The sequence below is a fragment of the Patagioenas fasciata genome, chromosome 15, assembly GCF_037038585.1.
Source record: "Patagioenas fasciata isolate bPatFas1 chromosome 15, bPatFas1.hap1, whole genome shotgun sequence".
NCBI lineage: Eukaryota > Metazoa > Chordata > Aves > Columbiformes > Columbidae > Patagioenas > Patagioenas fasciata.
The window spans coordinates 17402055-17419128 of NC_092534.1; the positions used below are offsets into that span (position 1 = coordinate 17402055).

Below are 17074 nucleotides of genomic sequence, written 5' to 3' on the forward strand. Positions count from 1 at the left end.
AAAGCAGCATTACCATCTAAATACTGTTCTCATCTTTGATAAAGGTTTAAGGTAAATTTACCTTAATGTCAACTAACGTTGGGTTTTCTGCACACCTCCCTCCCCCTTTCTTTTCTTTTGAAAAGGCATTTGAAATCAAAGCCAAAGTTCTCTAACTCATCAAACAGATAAGCTGCTTCAGTAAAGTTACACCAACATTCTGGTAAAATAAATTAATCCAGTCCGGTCCACAACGATGCTGCCTCACACATCAATCACATACAGCGTGTAACCACCACGCTGCGCTCGGCGCATGCCGTCAGGGCTCCAAACGGATTTGGCCACCAGCCCTGCCCAAGCAAACCCCTTCCCTTGGGTCAGGGCCGACACTCAGCAGTGCCCGGCCACGGAAACACCTCCCACCAAACCAGAGCTGACCCTGCCAACCACGTCTCGTAACGCCGTGCCCACAAATATCAGGCTATTCTACCACATCTTGTTTCAGAAGTCCAAACCAATACAAACTTTACTTTGTAATTAAAATAAAAGATACCTGATCAAACAAATAGACCGTCACATCATCAAAGAATGTCACAGCCTTTTTCTCATTTTTCCAGTGCTCACGTTGCCTTTCATTAAGAGGTTTTGGAAGTTTCAACAAGCTTCTCAGATGTTTGCCATCATCCTTGTCGCTAAGTATCTCGGGTACTTGATGAACAGCCTCATCTTCACTGTCAGAACTCAGACTATGCACATGGAAAGTCCTCATGTCATCCTCAGAGTCGCTGTTCTCATCTTCCTCATCCGCATCATCGCCATCCTCTAGATCAAGCATTCCAGAAACATCGAGTTTGCCGAGGTACTTTCCTTCAATATCTGGCTCCTTCAGTTTCTGTCCCTCGATGTGATAGAAGGACTTCTCACTGCTACTCAGTTCCAGAGGACTCTCTAAGTTATGCACGGCCTTTAAGTCTCTGTGTGAAAGCAGCTCTGAAGTGTTAGTGCCAACACAAGAGACGGTTTTATGGGAAGCCTCAGATACTTTTATTTCATCCCTTAGGTTATGTTCCATTGATGCTTCCAGGGCATTCAGAGTCGCCTCGGCCCACTCACCAGGACAGCCCCGCACCCCTACACCCACCTCCTGCACCTCCGAGTTGTGATTTAGTTCTGGTTCTGCATTGGGATGATTGATCTCCTGGTAATTGCTTACATCACACTTCCGCTGTCCGTCTCCAAAACTGCAATCCTCCTCGGGATCACCCTCTCCTCTGTCTGAAGGGACAACACACACAGCCTCTCTTGGCAGGTTCACAGCCTCTTCTGGTTTTTTATCTGGCTCAGAATCGTTATCAGAGAAATAGGCAGAGTCTCTATACGAGTTCTGATTTCCACCTAGAAAAACCTTTGGGGTTATTTCAAAATTGCTGTTCACAGCATCCAAACAAGCTGCTGCTTCTGAGACGACGATGACTGGATGGGAAGGCAAAGCACTGTGGCTGCTCTCGCTGACCGCACAGAGAGCGGCATCCGCACCAGCCGCATCCTCCACGGCCAGGTGGGAAGTCCACTCCGGAGACTCCAGGTTCTCAGTTTCATAGCCGCTGTCAGCAGGTTTATCGGGTGGCAAAAGCTTCTGAGGACTCTGAGCCTGTAAAGATTCTAAAACCTCATTTACATCTAAAGAATCCAACGAATCCGGCGTCTCCAGGGCTTGTTCCACGGCTTGCACAGGAGGCGGGCTGTCTTCCAAGAGACTATCCTGACTGGTACAGTCCGAAGCAGTAACAGAAATTAAGGTCACCTCTTCAGGGACATCCTTACAGTTCTCAAAATTATCTGATATTTCTTGGTTTTCCTCCAATAAACATTCACCATTTTTTAACATTGGAGACTTCTCTTGCAAGTTTCTTTTTGTATCTTCCTGCTCAGTACATTTTTCTCTACTGAAAGCTTTCTCATCAGGCCTGACAAGCACTCCCTGCTTCATCTGTGCATTACACTCATCTGTTTCGACAGCAACACTGTAATATGGATTGTTTCCAACATTATTGTTGTGGGCATCATTGGATAGCTCTTCTTGACAGAGGATACCAGCGTCACAGGACACGACTTTGCTGACTTCCACATTTACAAGCTTTCCGTCGTCCTCCGGACGAGGAAGACGTGCCCGCTTCCCGCAGGACCCAGGCGCCGCAGAGGGACTGGGGAAGGCCCGCGTCCCCGCGGCGCTCCGGCCGCTCGGCTCTTCAGGCACTGCCACTGGGTTACAATTTTCATCCTTCATTCTTCCAAGACTTCCATGGATCAAAGACAAGACCTGTGCGTTTCCAGCAAGCACAGGCTCGGGCTCCACAGAGCTTCTGTTTGAGGTTTCTAATATACTTTTTAGAACATCATCTGTTTTTTTCCCAAAATCACCACTGGTTTTGTTAGACAATAACCCTGTTAACAAGTTTTTCTCTTGAAGAAATAAGAAGTTATCAGAAAGTTCTTCTAAGGTTACCAAGTCAGACTGGTTAGAGAGATTTTCACATGCAGAAACTCTCTCATTCTCAGAAGCACGACCAGAATGCTGCTTCTCAGAAAGGTCTGCAGCCTTCCTAGCATCTGTGTTTGAGTTTACAGCAACTGGTTTAAAGTCCTTAGGAACATCACTTGCTTCAGCAAAACCAAGTATTTTTCTGTTTGTCAGCTCCTCTGATCTGTCAATGTCATTAAAGATATTCTGGAAAGGACTTTCTGGACTACCAGCGCCAGGCAGAAAATCCTCTTTAGGATCTGTATTGTAGTGGAAGAAGTCCCCGTCAGTGCTGGATTCTTCAACATCAAGATCCCTGAGAACGGTGAAATGAGAACTTTTTTCTTGTACAGCTTCTTGATGATCAACTTCTGTAGTCAGCACAACTGACTGGTTATCAAAGTTCACGCTGCAGCCACTGCCTTTTTCCTCTAACTGGATGTAGTAGTCGTTTCCAACAGAGAGCTTGTGCGCATCGAACACAGGCAGCACCCCAGGGACAGCCAGGGACGCTTCCTGACCGCTTCCGTCCTGTGCTCCTGACCCTTGCTCCGAAAGGGACCTCTCAAAAACCTCCACTGGGAAGAAAATACTTGTGTAAGTCATCGCTTCATCAGGGTTCATGTGGCCACGTTCGTCAAAATGATCATGTTTAGCTGCCTCCCAGATATACTCGAAGCTGAGACCCTGGCTTGTTTCTGTTACAGTGAGGACTTCCTCCATCTCCTGGCCCAGCCTGTCTCCTGTGAAGTGATCCAAGATTGGAAACGCAGAATTACTTGTTTCTCTGTTCGAGGTGTTTGGTTTAAGTGCATTCCACTGCTGTTCAAAATCGATCTCCGAGTCCCTTTGGCTTTGCATGCGAAGGTAAGTTAAAAGTCTATGCACTTCTTCTGCTGTCGGTCTCTTTTCTGGAGGCAGCCAGCAGAACTGCAGAACTTCATACCTACAGAAATAAGAAACACGTTTCAGTAGGCTTCACACCGAAAAGGAATTTATAAAATTCGGACATCTAACAGGCTAAGGAGCAACAACATCACTGCAAAGAATTTCTATCTGTAGCAACTCCTCTTTATCTAGGGTTTCTTTGCCATATAGCAATTCAGATTCCATATAGCAATTTCAAACTTACTTAGCAGCTTTAACAATAAACAAAAGCATTTACGCTTACCACCTGTCAGCGTACGGCTGCTCCAGACGCGGCTTGAGGAGTTTAACCTGCCTGTCCCTGACGACGCGGGCCAGGACCGCCCCGTCGGAGAGCTCCGCGTAGGGCCGCGCCGCCTCGAACAGCTCCCACAGCGTGACCCCCAGCGACCTGCAAGACAGCAGCGCAGCGCTCAGCCTCCCGGCAGTCTGTACAGCTCATCCTCCACAACCGCCAGGAGCAGGCAAAGCATAATTTGCAAGAAGAAGCAAATATCACTCTCCTACTGGCTCGATAACTTCAGAACCTGTTAACTCCTTTTATTTTACAACACTAGAAGCCTCAAGAATGAAGTTGCTTGAAGGCAGTGAAGAAGGAAGCAACTAAATACAAGAGGCCTCAAACGATTCACCTATGGAAGAACCCCACACACATTAAGAAAGCAGAAAATGCATATTTCGAGAAGCAAGACGAATACCCCTTATGGCTAATCCAACACTAGGATCTACTGCACGTCTGCTGAAACAGAAGAGCAGTGCACCAGGCCTATATTCAGTTTAACTGTAAATATTTTTTACTCCATTGTGTAACATTTGAAAACATGCTCGAGAATCTCTCATTGAAGTTATTCTAAAGGCTACTACATACCATATGTTACTGTACTTATTTTGCTCTGCTGATAACAGTCTGTCTTGAAAACTTGTGATTAACTCGGGTGCAGTCCATCGCAGAGGAACAAGTTTCTTCTCATCTGTTTCAATATAGTCTTCCTAAATGATTAAACAAACAAAACAACTGAAAAAGCCTGAACAAACACCGATCGACTTCCAGAAGCTGACAGTCCTTAATACGGCTTTATGCGATCCCTATGCAAGAAACCAGAACTCAGAGGAAGCCGCGTTCCCCCGCAGCACAGAACACGGCAGCACGCAAAGGCAGCCGCTGGCCGCTGCACGGCGGAGGCACCAAACGCCACCTGCTGCTCGGGTGGTACTCGGAAAACGTTCTTAATTAATGACTTGACTTTTTCACTTTCTTGATACATTTAGTACTTCGAACATTTTCATTAAGAAATTGAATTCAATTTTTTCTTTCTTGAAACATGAAAACCGTATTTGTACATGTTGTAGGACTAGTGTAAATAGTCCCTAAAAAAAGGCCGATTTAACCAGAAGCTTCCTTCTACAAGCATAAACTCCACTCATCTCTTGGAAGCTCATCTGTCCTGTTACATGAGCTTGCTACGGTTATTTGCCAGTTACACTTTGAAAGTCCATTATTCAGATAAAGGACAATCTGGTATCAGTTTATAACTTTAGGGTATGCTTGTTATAACCTTTAGGCCCCAAATCCTTTAAGAAAAGCAGTATATGACTAGATTAACTCACCTTGTATCTACTGAATCCTATACCGTAATCTCCTACTTTGACATTCAAATCGGACGTGAGAAAGCAATTCCGTAAGGCCAAGTCACTGAAAAAGCAAACAAATACATAATGAGACCAAGCCAAGAAACCTTCGATGCAAACGAAGACGAGGGTAACAGCAGTGACAGTTCCTACAACACTCAGCCCACCGCTTAAACTATCGACTGAAAAGCCACCAGAGTTCTAAAATAAAATGTTTGCAAGAGAGAATCAACTTCGAGCCACACAATGAAGCAGAATCTGTGTTCTGCAACCCAGAGAAAATTCAACATCGTGACAAGGCAATCACACTTGAAGATTCTATACAAAACCCCTAGACTATGATGCTGCCCCTCAAAAACAGTCCAAAATGTGTTCAGTGAGTCACCCAATTACACCCAGAATTGCATGCAATTATTTCATTCCACTAACGTCCCTGTGATGCAGATTGCTAGGCGGCGCATCAGGAGTGATGTAGGCTCCTCTGTCCCCAGCGCTGGCCACTGCACGCCCTGCACTGTAATTGCCAAGAGCAAAATCTACCAACAATTCAGATCAGGTTTAAGTACTTAACAATTTACAATGCCATACTAAGCAAGTACTAATATTTTACACCTACAGATGAGTTCCTCTAAAAACACAACCATACATTACATCTGTACTAGAACTACAGACAGACTTTGAAAAACACCACCAGGAAAAGTGATGTATTTCAGGAAGGATAATGCATTTCACAAAGTCCTCTCACAAACACACCAAAAAGCTCTTGACTACACACAGGAGCTGTTCCCGGTTTCCACCACAAACCAGACCACAAGAACTCTCAGCCCCGGTGCTGCTGCTGTTTCCTAAAGCCCGCTGTGCCTCCCCCGGGGCTGCCCGCTCACTGCCCACAGCCGCGGGGAGGGCAGGGAGTGCCACGCACCAACTGCTCGAGCGTTTCACAGAAGGCCCAGGCAATTAAGTGCGCCGGCAGAATTCTGCCATTGCTTCTGGGGGGCTTTAAAAAGCGTCTCTGAAGTACAAAGGACCCGAAAGCCAGAGTCTCCCTGCTTCAAAGAGAGGAAAACGTTTTCCTTTCCAGAATCATTGAACTGTACAGGTCAGGAACACATTTGTAACCCTCAAAAGCTTCCCAACCTCTTTTATGCTTTTAAAATAAATATCCTGGAAGAAAAAAATATATTTTTGGCTGCTTGAATTTACCACTAACAACAAAATCACTGATGCTGGAGCTTTGCCACTTACTCTGACAGCATCAGGATAGCGTTGCTAGAAGTAAACACTTACAACGAGAATCTTGCAGATGCGCAGAGTCATTTTTTATCCAGGTTAAGTGTATTTCACTGAAACTCACTGTTGAATCTAATACTATAGAGCTCTGCTGCTGCACTGCAGGACACAGCGATCGCTCGGTTTGGGAGGTTCGACTCAGGGCACACGGAACTGTTCAACCCATTACTAGACCGGCCCTGCCCACCAGCTGCCTCCAGGCTTCGGGGTTTTCTCGGGGTTTTGCTCTTGCTTTACACTCGCGCCTTTTCAGACTTAGTTTAATAGTTCAGCTTCTCCCTGAACGAAAGGTCTCTGCTTCCTCTAAGCAGCAAGATGCGTACTGATAAGCTCTACCCGAGGTTCTATCAGGTACTAGTTAATATTTTAGTCATTCCAAGTCTAAGGTTGATGTCTTCCAGATCCTTAACACCTTTGCATTTAAAGCAAAAGAAAAAAATCTTGGCATATTTCTCAGTAATTAGTTTTGTGAATACATTTTTCCCCTGCCTTTTACTACTACTACTGCCATCCTTTCACTGTAGACTGCATTAACTTCAATCAAAAATAAATACATCCAACATTTTTTCCCCCCATTAAAACCGATCTTTTCTCCCACAGCAATTTCCTCTAAATCTGTGTACCTCCATTCCGAGGCCTACAACGTTACATCAACGACAGTTCAGTGACAGAACACCTGCTTCGGGCAGATGTCCCATCTGAAGTCAGCTGCTCCCTTACTGCATTAGAAAGGTGGCATTTCCAGGGTTTTTTCCACGTTTAGTAACTAAGATAACATCATCAAACCAAGTTCTGGACGGCTTTAAAAACCACACAGCAGGCAAGATTCATTCTAACACCACCCCCCCCCAAAACCAGAACAAATTTACCTGGACCAAGAACTAATCAAACTACACCTTGCGTCCCCAGGGCTGCACACACAACAGGGCAGCGCTGGGCCGGGCGGAGCCGCAGCTCTGCCCCCGCTCCAGCGTGCGCAGGGCAGCACGCCCTCCTGCCTGGGATCCGCGCACGGCGTGGACGCTGGTGCGCGCACAGCCCTCAATACGCCAGGATTCTCACGAGTATCTACGTGAATTTTACAGCGCGTCACAACTAAAACCGATTTATCTGGAGATCATACCTATGCACAAAATTATGTTTATGCATTACAGCAAGGCCAGCAGCAATCTCGCACGCCATTCTCTGGAGCAGCATTACTTGAGCATCTCCTTTCACATGTTCTTGCTCATTGCAGATATACGTTTTTAGGTCACCCTGCAAAAGAAGTTGAAAATACTGATCAGCCTTGTATGTTGGTTGAATCTGAAAAATATTTACTGAAGAACCAACTAAACACGTTTGTGCTTCATAAAAAGATTCTTTGTAGGTTTCCTGCCTCCACAAGGATTCTTAGATAACTTATCTAAGGATTATGGTATTGTCCTTTTAAGGGTTTTAGGTCAAATCATTGAGTAATTAACATCATAGATCAGACAGTCACATAAAACGAAACTCCCAGACAATAACGCCTTCCATTAAAAACCAGACTTTGACGAGGTTCTGTTTTTAAATGAGTTTTCACATTCTCCAAATCAGCACGGCTGGCTGTCCGGAACATGCGAGAGGGTGGAGGAGACCAGAGCAAAGGGTTCCCCAGAGCTTTAGCCACAAAGAGCAGAGTAAGAGTCCAGTTCCACTGGACCAGGCAACACTGAGCAGCAGCCACACCGGCAGCGAGGCCAGAGAGAGCTCCAGAAGCCACCAAAAAGAGAATGGCCTCGAAATAGAGGGAAAATAACTGGAAGATGTCAAGTGTTCAGGAAAAGTAAGACTAAAGTCAGTGAATCCAAGCAAATGAAAAGAACAAGCTTCTCATGCTTTACCATCCCTACTTCCACAACTGAACTTTTAACCTAGAACTCCTAATTTTTTTATTTCAAATACAGACTTCCTGTAAGATTGGCAAGTTATTTCAGAGCGTGATTTCATACTGAGCTGCACAACACGTTACGCCCCCAGGTGCTCCCTGCACCGCCCGGCTGCACTGGGCATGGGCCGGGGAGCGCGCGGACCGGCCGGCGCCAAAACGTCACCCGGCGTCCTGCCCGCCGCTCCTGTGCTTCGTGGAGCTGTACCCGAAGCATCTGATTTCTCCTCGATATGGTTAAATGACGACGATTTAGAATTCTGTTAGTTCAAGCAGCAGACGTCTGTGTGGTGCATTGAAATCCAGCAGTGCGGTGAGAGCTGAGTGACTGGTGGACCAACATGGGTTACACTTAATAAAACAAAAAGCAATGGGACAGTCTACTTGAAAGCAGACATTACTTTGTGTAAAACTTCATTTTAATTTTTTAAAACACAAATAGATTCTACAGAACACACAAGTAGCTATTATATTTTCATCTGCTTTATATGTCCTGCTTATGCTCCAAGTGGCTATACAACCTTGGGGAAAGCATACACAACTTCTAACCCTGCTTAATGTTGTAGAAGCTTTCATTACATTCTCTTTATCCTGTTTTTAGCTACTAATTAGGTAACATTTATGTATTTGTACTCAACAGAATTGTATTTTTTAAAATGTTCCCCAGAAGATATTTGTGCCTTACAATTACAGCTTTAATATCACACTGGCTCACGTATATAAGTATAGACATTATATACAAACGCACACACACCCCCTCCTACCTTGCCAGAGCAGACTGACTGGAGTGGAGCTCCAAAGAGCTCAGACCGAGCAGTCGTGCAGCCCGAGCGGGTACGACAGTCCGGGCTCAGCCGGCCCTAGGCTGGTACAGCGCTCTGGGCTCAGCCGGCTCTAGGCGGGCACAACGCTCCGGGCTCAGCCGGCTCTAGGTGGGCACCTGGCTCTAGGCGGGCACGACGCTCCGGGCTCAGCCGGCTCTAGGCGGGCACCTGGCTCTAGGCGGGCACGACGCTCCGGGCTCAGCCGGCTCTAGGCGGGCACCTGGCTCTAGGTAGGCACGATGCTCCGGGCTCAGCCGGCTCTAGGTGGGCACCTGGCTCTAGGCAGGCACGACGCTCCGGGCTCAGCCGGCTCTAGGTGGGCACCTGGCTCTAGGCGGGCATGACGCTCCGGGCTCAGCCGGCTCTAGGTGGGCACCTGGCTCTAGGCGGGCACGACGCTCCGGGCTCAGCCGGCTCTAGGTGGGCACCTGGCTCTAGGCGGGCACGACGCTCCGGGCTCAGCCGGCTCTAGGTGGGCACCTGGCTCTAGGTAGGCACGATGCTCCGGGCTCAGCCGGCTCTAGGTGGGCACCTGGCTCCAGGCCAGTACGGCGCTCTGGGCTCAGCCGGCCCTAGGTGGCAGCAAATGCCTGAGCTAGGTCAGAAACTGCCGTCATTCAGAACACAGCGACTGGTTACTCAGGGTTTGTCCCCGGTGGATTAAGTTCCTGGCACGTCTGAGATGCACCAAGGAATTACTTTTTAATTTTTAAATGCATTAGGAACAGCAGTGCTATGTGGCATCCCTTATTTACTAAATAACTGATGTAGGTACACACTTCTGTAGGAAATACAACTTGTATTAAATCCAGCGCCTTGAAACATGGTGTAACATCTCTGTAACAGCCAGAAGCCGAGGGCGGATCTACAGGCAACACTCTCCAGCAGTTTTCTTGTTTGCACAAACTCCGCATTTGGTTCATGTGACGCCCCAAGCAAACAGCAGACGTGACTTTCTGAACCAGCAGGTACCGACCACAGGGTTTTACAAGTGGAGAGGTTACCAAATTGTCTGCTGAACAGTTCCCACCAAGCCACACACCACCACACCACTCCTGCTCTGAAGTTCTCAGACAACCCCAAATCCTGGCCCTGCCCCTCAGCATTGCTCTGCAGTTTAAGTACTTGCAGTCACTAGCACTGAAGTGCCTGAAAGCAATGTATGGATAGAGCACCTATGCCACCAGAAATTTCTTTAGACATGTGTAAGTTTATGAAATACTAAACAGTTCTGAAAGCACGAAGAGTCTTTGAACCCAACAGACATGATTGCTTAAGTTACCATCAACTGGCAAAACCCCCTCTTTTTTAAACCACACACCACTGACATTTTTACTATTTGCCGCATATTGATATTGACTATGACCATTAAATAGATTTGTTGAACTCTTTGATTAAGAATTCTTTTTTGATTCAAAATGATGTTCTCAAGTGGCAGTGATCAGAAAAAACCCAAAGGACGGAAGGACCCAAGCACAGCAGCACGTCCCGGCAGCAGCAGCACCCCCAGCGCAGGCACAGGGGCACCCAGCACAGGAACGACCCAAGCACAGCAGCACGTCCCGGCAGCAGCAGCACCCCCAGCGCAGGCACGGGGGCACCCGGCACAGAAACGACCCAAGCACAGCAGCACGTCCCGGCAGCAGCAGCACCCCCAGCGCAGGCACGGGGGCACCCGGCACAGAAACGACCCAAGCACAGCAGCACGTCCCGGCAGCAGCAGCACCCCCAGCGCAGGCACAGGGGCGCCCAGTGCGGCCGCCCAGACACTGAAGACTTGATGAATTCCTTAAAGAACGTGACAGGTAAATCGGCCTCACACTACATGCGCTACTTCCACACGTGAACAGCTTTCCTCTACTCATTAATTGTGTCAAATCCATCAGAGGATTTGCTGTGCTGACAAAATGCTGGCCACACATGGCTCAGTAATATGTTAAAGTTAATAAGCCAGCTACCGCTATTTTTAACCTGGCATCATTCTACAACGTTTGACAGTGAACGGTTAACTATTCATAGAGGACTGCACCAATGTACTAAGCAAGCTAATATTGGAGGGGGGGAGGGTGTGGTGGTTTAAGAACTTATTGAGCATTTCTTTTTATATTTACCATTTTAAAAGCAACTTTAACACAGGCAAAGGAAAATAAGGATTTAAAAGCCTTAAATCATTTATGTGCAACTGACCTCTTGCTCCTTGCCCAGCTCTGCTAAGCCAGGGTCACAGAGCAACCTGGATTACATTACGAAATATGCTAAACGGTGGCAAATACAGTGACTGCATATACAACCAAACCATCTCAAGTAACAGAAGTGACAGAAGTGTATGAGCCACTGACACAGCCAAGAGAACAAGCTAACCTGTATGACATTCAAGGGTGCTGCCATGCCAGCCAGCTCTGGCATCTGCGCTGCCGTTTGCAGCACCGAGGGCTTCCAGTGCCAGGAGCCTGGGCACCAATGACCCAACAGGGCTGCCCGGGCGGCCAAGACAAGGTCAAGTGGCCCCTAAAAGGCTACACATCCCAGCAGGAAAAGTCACAAAAGGGGGACCTGCTGTGACAGGCTACGAATGGGAAGGAATGTGAGGATGATTGCGGTACCCTCTAGAGCAGGGGTGCACCAGGGGTGCCCAACTCATTTCACTGGGTAATGGAGCAGTAGTTATATTTATCCAGCCCTAAAACTACATTCAGTCCTTTGACGGCAACCGCGAGGCTGATGTGGCCCCGGCGAAAGCGAGTTGGGCACCCTGCTCTAGACCGTGTTGGTCAGCAGAACAGCCACGTTTTTCATTGCTTAATATGCCAGACTTGCAAAGTGAAATCTACATCACCAAATGAACCTCCAAAGAACTTGTCATCTGAAGATGTTTACACAGGTGACATATGTATCATTTTTTTCCTTAACCATCAAATTCTTAATCACGTAAGTACAAGGGACTAAACCAAGTTTATTCCTTTTTGTATATACATATCCAGCACCAATAACAGCAGGTGAAGAGCTTTACCATAGCACTATACCACTGCTAGCAGAACAGGAGCATGTTTCACATCGCTCCCATGCGCACCGCACACGGCCACCTCAGACACCAGGACCTGCGGCCCAGCGCCCCAGCCGCGTCCGCCCCGTCGGTCTCTGCTCAGCAAGCAGACCCTGCCGTGTTCTGGAGGCACATCCGCAGCCCTCAGTTCTCCCAATTTCAGAAAAACAGTACAAGAGAAGCTACCAGCTTTTGAGATCACTTATTAAAAGCCTGAAAAATCCAAGTCACTGCCACCCCAGGCACAGCGATAAAAAGCAGTTTGTAGAATATCAGCCTCCTGATGCTCCACTGAGAACCTGTCTCCCATAGAAAGCGATCCAGCCGCATCTTCTACTGCGAATGCGCCGTCCGGCTTCTGTCAACTGCTCCGGTCTCCAGGTCCCTCCTTGCCCCGGCTGGCGCTGGGAGCACCGCCAGAACACACGCAGCCGTGGGTGCGCCCGGGGCACCCCTGTCCCTGCACAGCCACGGCGGGACCGCTGTCCCCTGCCCGGCCTGGTGGTGTGCGCTGGAACAAACCGCCGCGCTGCCTAGGGACACCCAGCTCTACCGAGCAAGAGCTCTTCCAACAAGCCAGACTTTCGGTGTGGAAGGCATCTTCAACTCACTGTAATACATAGTTTTCTAAAATCAAGTTTTACTTCACTGGGAATAGAAATTAGCACAGACATATATTTTCCATTTTGAAGAAATTACCTAAATACATTTGAATTTATAAAGTATCATTTTGGCTGTCAAGCTTATTGCCCCCAGCTAAAGTAAAAATTATTTTATCCCCTTAAGTAAAATCCTTTCCAGATGACTCCGTAGGATCATGACAATTCCTGGCATTAATCATAAGGCATCACACAAGGATACTTTTTTCTGCTGGATACCTAAAGTAGGGCAATTTCTAAAAGTTACTCTGTCTTCAAATTCAAAGTTGGATTAAATAGCACAAGTATTTAACAACGTGACAGCAATTAAATCTGATTAAACATTTGGATGTATATCTGTTAGCCTCTATAAAATGCAATTCTCTTTCAAGGGTCCTTTTACAGAACTTCCAGTTGGAGTAGCAGGTTTAAACACCAGTAAGTAGTATTCCATCTCTACATAATGAAAAACTAGAAAAACCATTATTTGGATAACCTTCCGCACTTACTGTTTAATCCTTAGCAAAAACGGAACATTTCACTTTGATCAGTCACTTAAGAAGTTCAGGCGCTTCTTCCATTTAGAAGCACTTTTGCCTCATTAATTTACCATAGCTAATAAATTTGAGCAAAAGAGCAGTAATGAAAACTACAGTTATTTAAGGTCACAGATTAACTGATGTTTCTCAAGAAAACTCAACAGCTCATGTTAACTGTAGTTAAATTGCTTGAGGGAACGGAAGTAACTAGAACCATATTTGTGCACCCAATTTAAAGGAAAATTCTACAGTAGCGGAGCTAACAAAAAGGGATCTTGCTGAATTTTATCAACGCAAACTATCTTACTTCTGAAAAAACTTAGTTCTTAATAACATATGTATGAACTTCTGAGTTCATTTCCATCTTGCCATTTTTCAAGAAATTCTCCTTTAAGTGATATCCAGACCACAACATTTCCAAGCAGACAATGTCTGGATAGCCACCTGAGTTCCGGCTTGGTGTGGTTTCTAATAACGTGTTATGCTACAATAACGCAATTCAAGTGTTTCCAGACCACGGATCCATCACCACATCCAAATTTCAGTCTCTGAAGACTCTCTACACCGGGCCTGGTTCCAGGTCTCTAGACAGGCACGCCAACCCGTTCTCCCAACATCCACGCCAGTTCCCAGACGTGCCCGGCACACGGGGCTGAGGGAGGTTCTGTGAACTGTCCTTCCAGCCCCTAACGTGCTGTGGCTCTGTGACGCTGAGCGGCCGCGCGGCGCTGAGCCACGGGAGCAGCGGCGCCCCTCGCGCTGCAGCGCTGTTCAGGAACCACCGCAGGGCAGCTGAGTCAGGGGGCAGCGGCGCCCCTCGCTCTGCCCCCCACGCTGCAGTGTTCAGGAACCACCGCAGGGCAGCTGAGTCAGGGGGCAGCGGCACCCCTCGCTCTGCCCCCCACGCTGCAGCGCTGTTCAGGAACCACCGCAGGGCAGCTGAGTCAGGGGGGCAGCGGCGCCCCTCGCTCTGCCCCCCACGCTGCAGTGTTCAGGAACCACCGCAGGGCAGCTGAGTCAGGGGGGCAGCGGCGCCCCTCGCTCTGCCCCCCACGCTGCAGTGTTCAGGAAGCACCGCAGGGCAGCTGAGTCAGGGGGGCAGCGGCGCCCCTCGCTCTGCCCCCCACGCTGCAGTGTTCAGGAACCACCGCAGGGCAGCTGCCGGGGACGGTGCGGGGGAAGGAAAGGGAGAGGAGCAGGGAAAGAAGAACACAGCCACAGAAAGGATCAGGAAGAGAATACGATGATACTGAAAACCCCGGCTATGAGAATACACTCACTGTCGATTCTGGAAGTGAGCCCATCAGTGCATTTCAGCCCAAAGCTGTACAGCACAGGTAAAATTTAGGCACTCTGGAGGGGGTGGAGGCAGAATGAAGGAAATTCCTTCTGTTTCCTCAATTAACATTTTCACAGAAATGGTAATAAAAGCACACTAAGGCTGCACAGACAGCAAACAGAATTTAGGATGTGATTGTGAGCATGTGCACGTGATACTTGGGCTGCAATAGTAAGCTTCCTTCTCTGACCTCCCTTCCCCTCCAAGCTCCACGTTACATGACACAGGCAGACCAGAAGAGATCAATAATTCCATTATCAAAGACATAACAGCTATTTGTCTCTTCGGAACATTCCACTATCACCTAGAACTTATACAGCGAATGGAAAAGAGTTATAAACAAAACATTACACTTGCTGTCTGTCTTCTGAAAGTTTCCCAGAAACAAAACAAAGCACTTAATGAGCGAAGGGCAGTGAGTACACCTGATACAATTTACACCGACAGAAAAGCAACTGCAGCCTTTTGTATAAGCACACTTACCAAGTCACAGAACTCAAAAACCAGGAGATAAGGAATGGCTTCCACACACTGCCCGATACACTGGAGAACATTCGGGTGCTGAAGAATGCTGGAGGGAAAACACACAGTTAAATCCAGGAAGATCACAGTATACATGATTTGCAGTGTAACACCACAGTGAAATCCCTACCAGAAGTTTCAGCACATGGCACCGGCCGGGGCACCAGGAACAGACTGCAAGTATCCAAAAGCCACCGATTCCATCTGCACCTTTGAGTCTCCTTTGTATTGCTGCAGCTACCACTGAGAGCGGCTGAAACTCAGGTCTCAAAACCACAAATCCAGCACTGCCACAAAAAGGCACACTCATCCTGTCACCACCCTGGCACCAAAAAGCAGAGCGTGCCACTGGTTCACCAACTGCACTGAGGAACTGACCTGGCTGAAGTCTAAACCTTGTTTAACCAGGTTAGCTCCCAGCTGGATCAGTTACTTTGCCTAAATTGCTTCAAAAACGCGTGTGCCAATGCAGCAGAAGGCCTGAGATTTTTTCTTCTGACAACGGGCAACAATTTAAGCCTCACTGCAAGTCTAACTAGGACACGAGAAAGCACGAAGAACAGCAAGCTCTCTGTGAGCACTCACAGCACACTCAGGCAAGGTAAAACACACCGAGATGTGTCCAGGGAGCTACAACGTGCCTCTCTCCACCCATCCACAAGAGCCACTAATTTGTGGCAGTTGGCTCTTCAGAGAATTCTCACTATTCCCAAAACATGGGGGGAGAAATTATACTCCCTTTAACATACCAAATTCCTTTCCAATATACAAAGGCTCAATCCCCTAAAGCAAGTATCCTCCAAGCATAACACAAGAGGAAAAGACCACCAAACAATCCTGGTTTATTGGCATTTCCAGTCAGATCGAGGATTTCTCACTTCTACAGTACTATTGGACTATTAAAGTAACCCTGGGTTTTTTTGTATGCATGGGCCTCCTTGCAAACTACCTGAGCAAAAACAGTTTTATCACTATGTTACATTTAATTTTTGAAAAAGGAAACTTTAAATAAATTAATGTGTGTCTGATAGCAGACAAAGTGTTGCCAGATTCCCTGCTTCTAACAGTAAAGCCAAGCGCAGGCCTTAAACCTCAGTTCTCAGAGGCAGGCAATTAGGCATAAGGTTAGTCTGAGAGATGATGATTTTGTTCCACACAGCTGTAGAGGAGAATCTGCTAAACCAGACCGAGCGTGTTTTCCATCGTGAACAATAACTACCGAACACTTCACTAAAAAGCTATTTTTTTTTTCTAAGCAAACTCAGCTTTGCTCACTTTGGATTGACTGTATTCTCACTTTCTGAAAACAAGCACATCAGTTACAAGGGAAGACAAGTAGAGACAATAACACTGAACAAAAGAGATGTCCACAATTCATATGCAGTAATAAGAAGTGTATAATTAACCGCACTGTGAAACATTACTTACTAATACGGTTCTCCACTTCTTAAAAACTGTTCTTGCTCCTTGGGACCTGCACTTGCCTTCAGCTCCTTCACTATGACCCTTGCTACGCTGCTGCCTGTGTAGATCTCTCCGAGCAGAACCTGCAAGAAGAAAACCATTGTGTCCTTAACCCAGGGGGAAATGGAGCTGCCTGCAAAGAAAGCAGGAGCCACAGACACTGCCAGAAAGACCTTCTGCCTTTTTCGTCAGTGCATGGAGCTTTGATAATTAAACACCCATACTTGACAACTCATCTACACACCAACTCTCAGAAAATGTCTTTTCTAGTGAAGACCACTTATTTACTTAAGATTTTTTTTTTTTAACTAGAAAGAATTGGTAATAACAGGAATGTACTAATTCAAATCCATGCAAGTGAAATGTCTACTTAGTAAGTAGCTCTGGTAAGAAACTACACTTAAATTAGAGCAGCACTGGTTAGCTAAAAAACACACGCAATGAAACATC

The 17074-nt window shown here is 47.0% G+C and overlaps 1 protein-coding gene across 1 annotated transcript in view; it reads right to left on the reverse strand.

Moving 5' to 3' along the window:
* Nucleotides 1-17074, reverse strand: part of LMTK2 (lemur tyrosine kinase 2) — a 39355-nt gene that overhangs the window by 6890 nt on the left and 15391 nt on the right. The window contains exons 5-11 of the mRNA XM_065850538.2: nt 16589-16707; nt 15122-15209; nt 7470-7603; nt 5036-5120; nt 4296-4417; nt 3672-3818; nt 533-3446 (exon numbers count right to left, since the gene is read on the reverse strand). Of these exons, the coding sequence (XP_065706610.2) occupies nt 533-3446; nt 3672-3818; nt 4296-4417; nt 5036-5120; nt 7470-7603; nt 15122-15209; nt 16589-16707 (3609 nt within the window). The remainder of the gene's footprint in view (nt 1-532; nt 3447-3671; nt 3819-4295; nt 4418-5035; nt 5121-7469; nt 7604-15121; nt 15210-16588; nt 16708-17074) is intronic.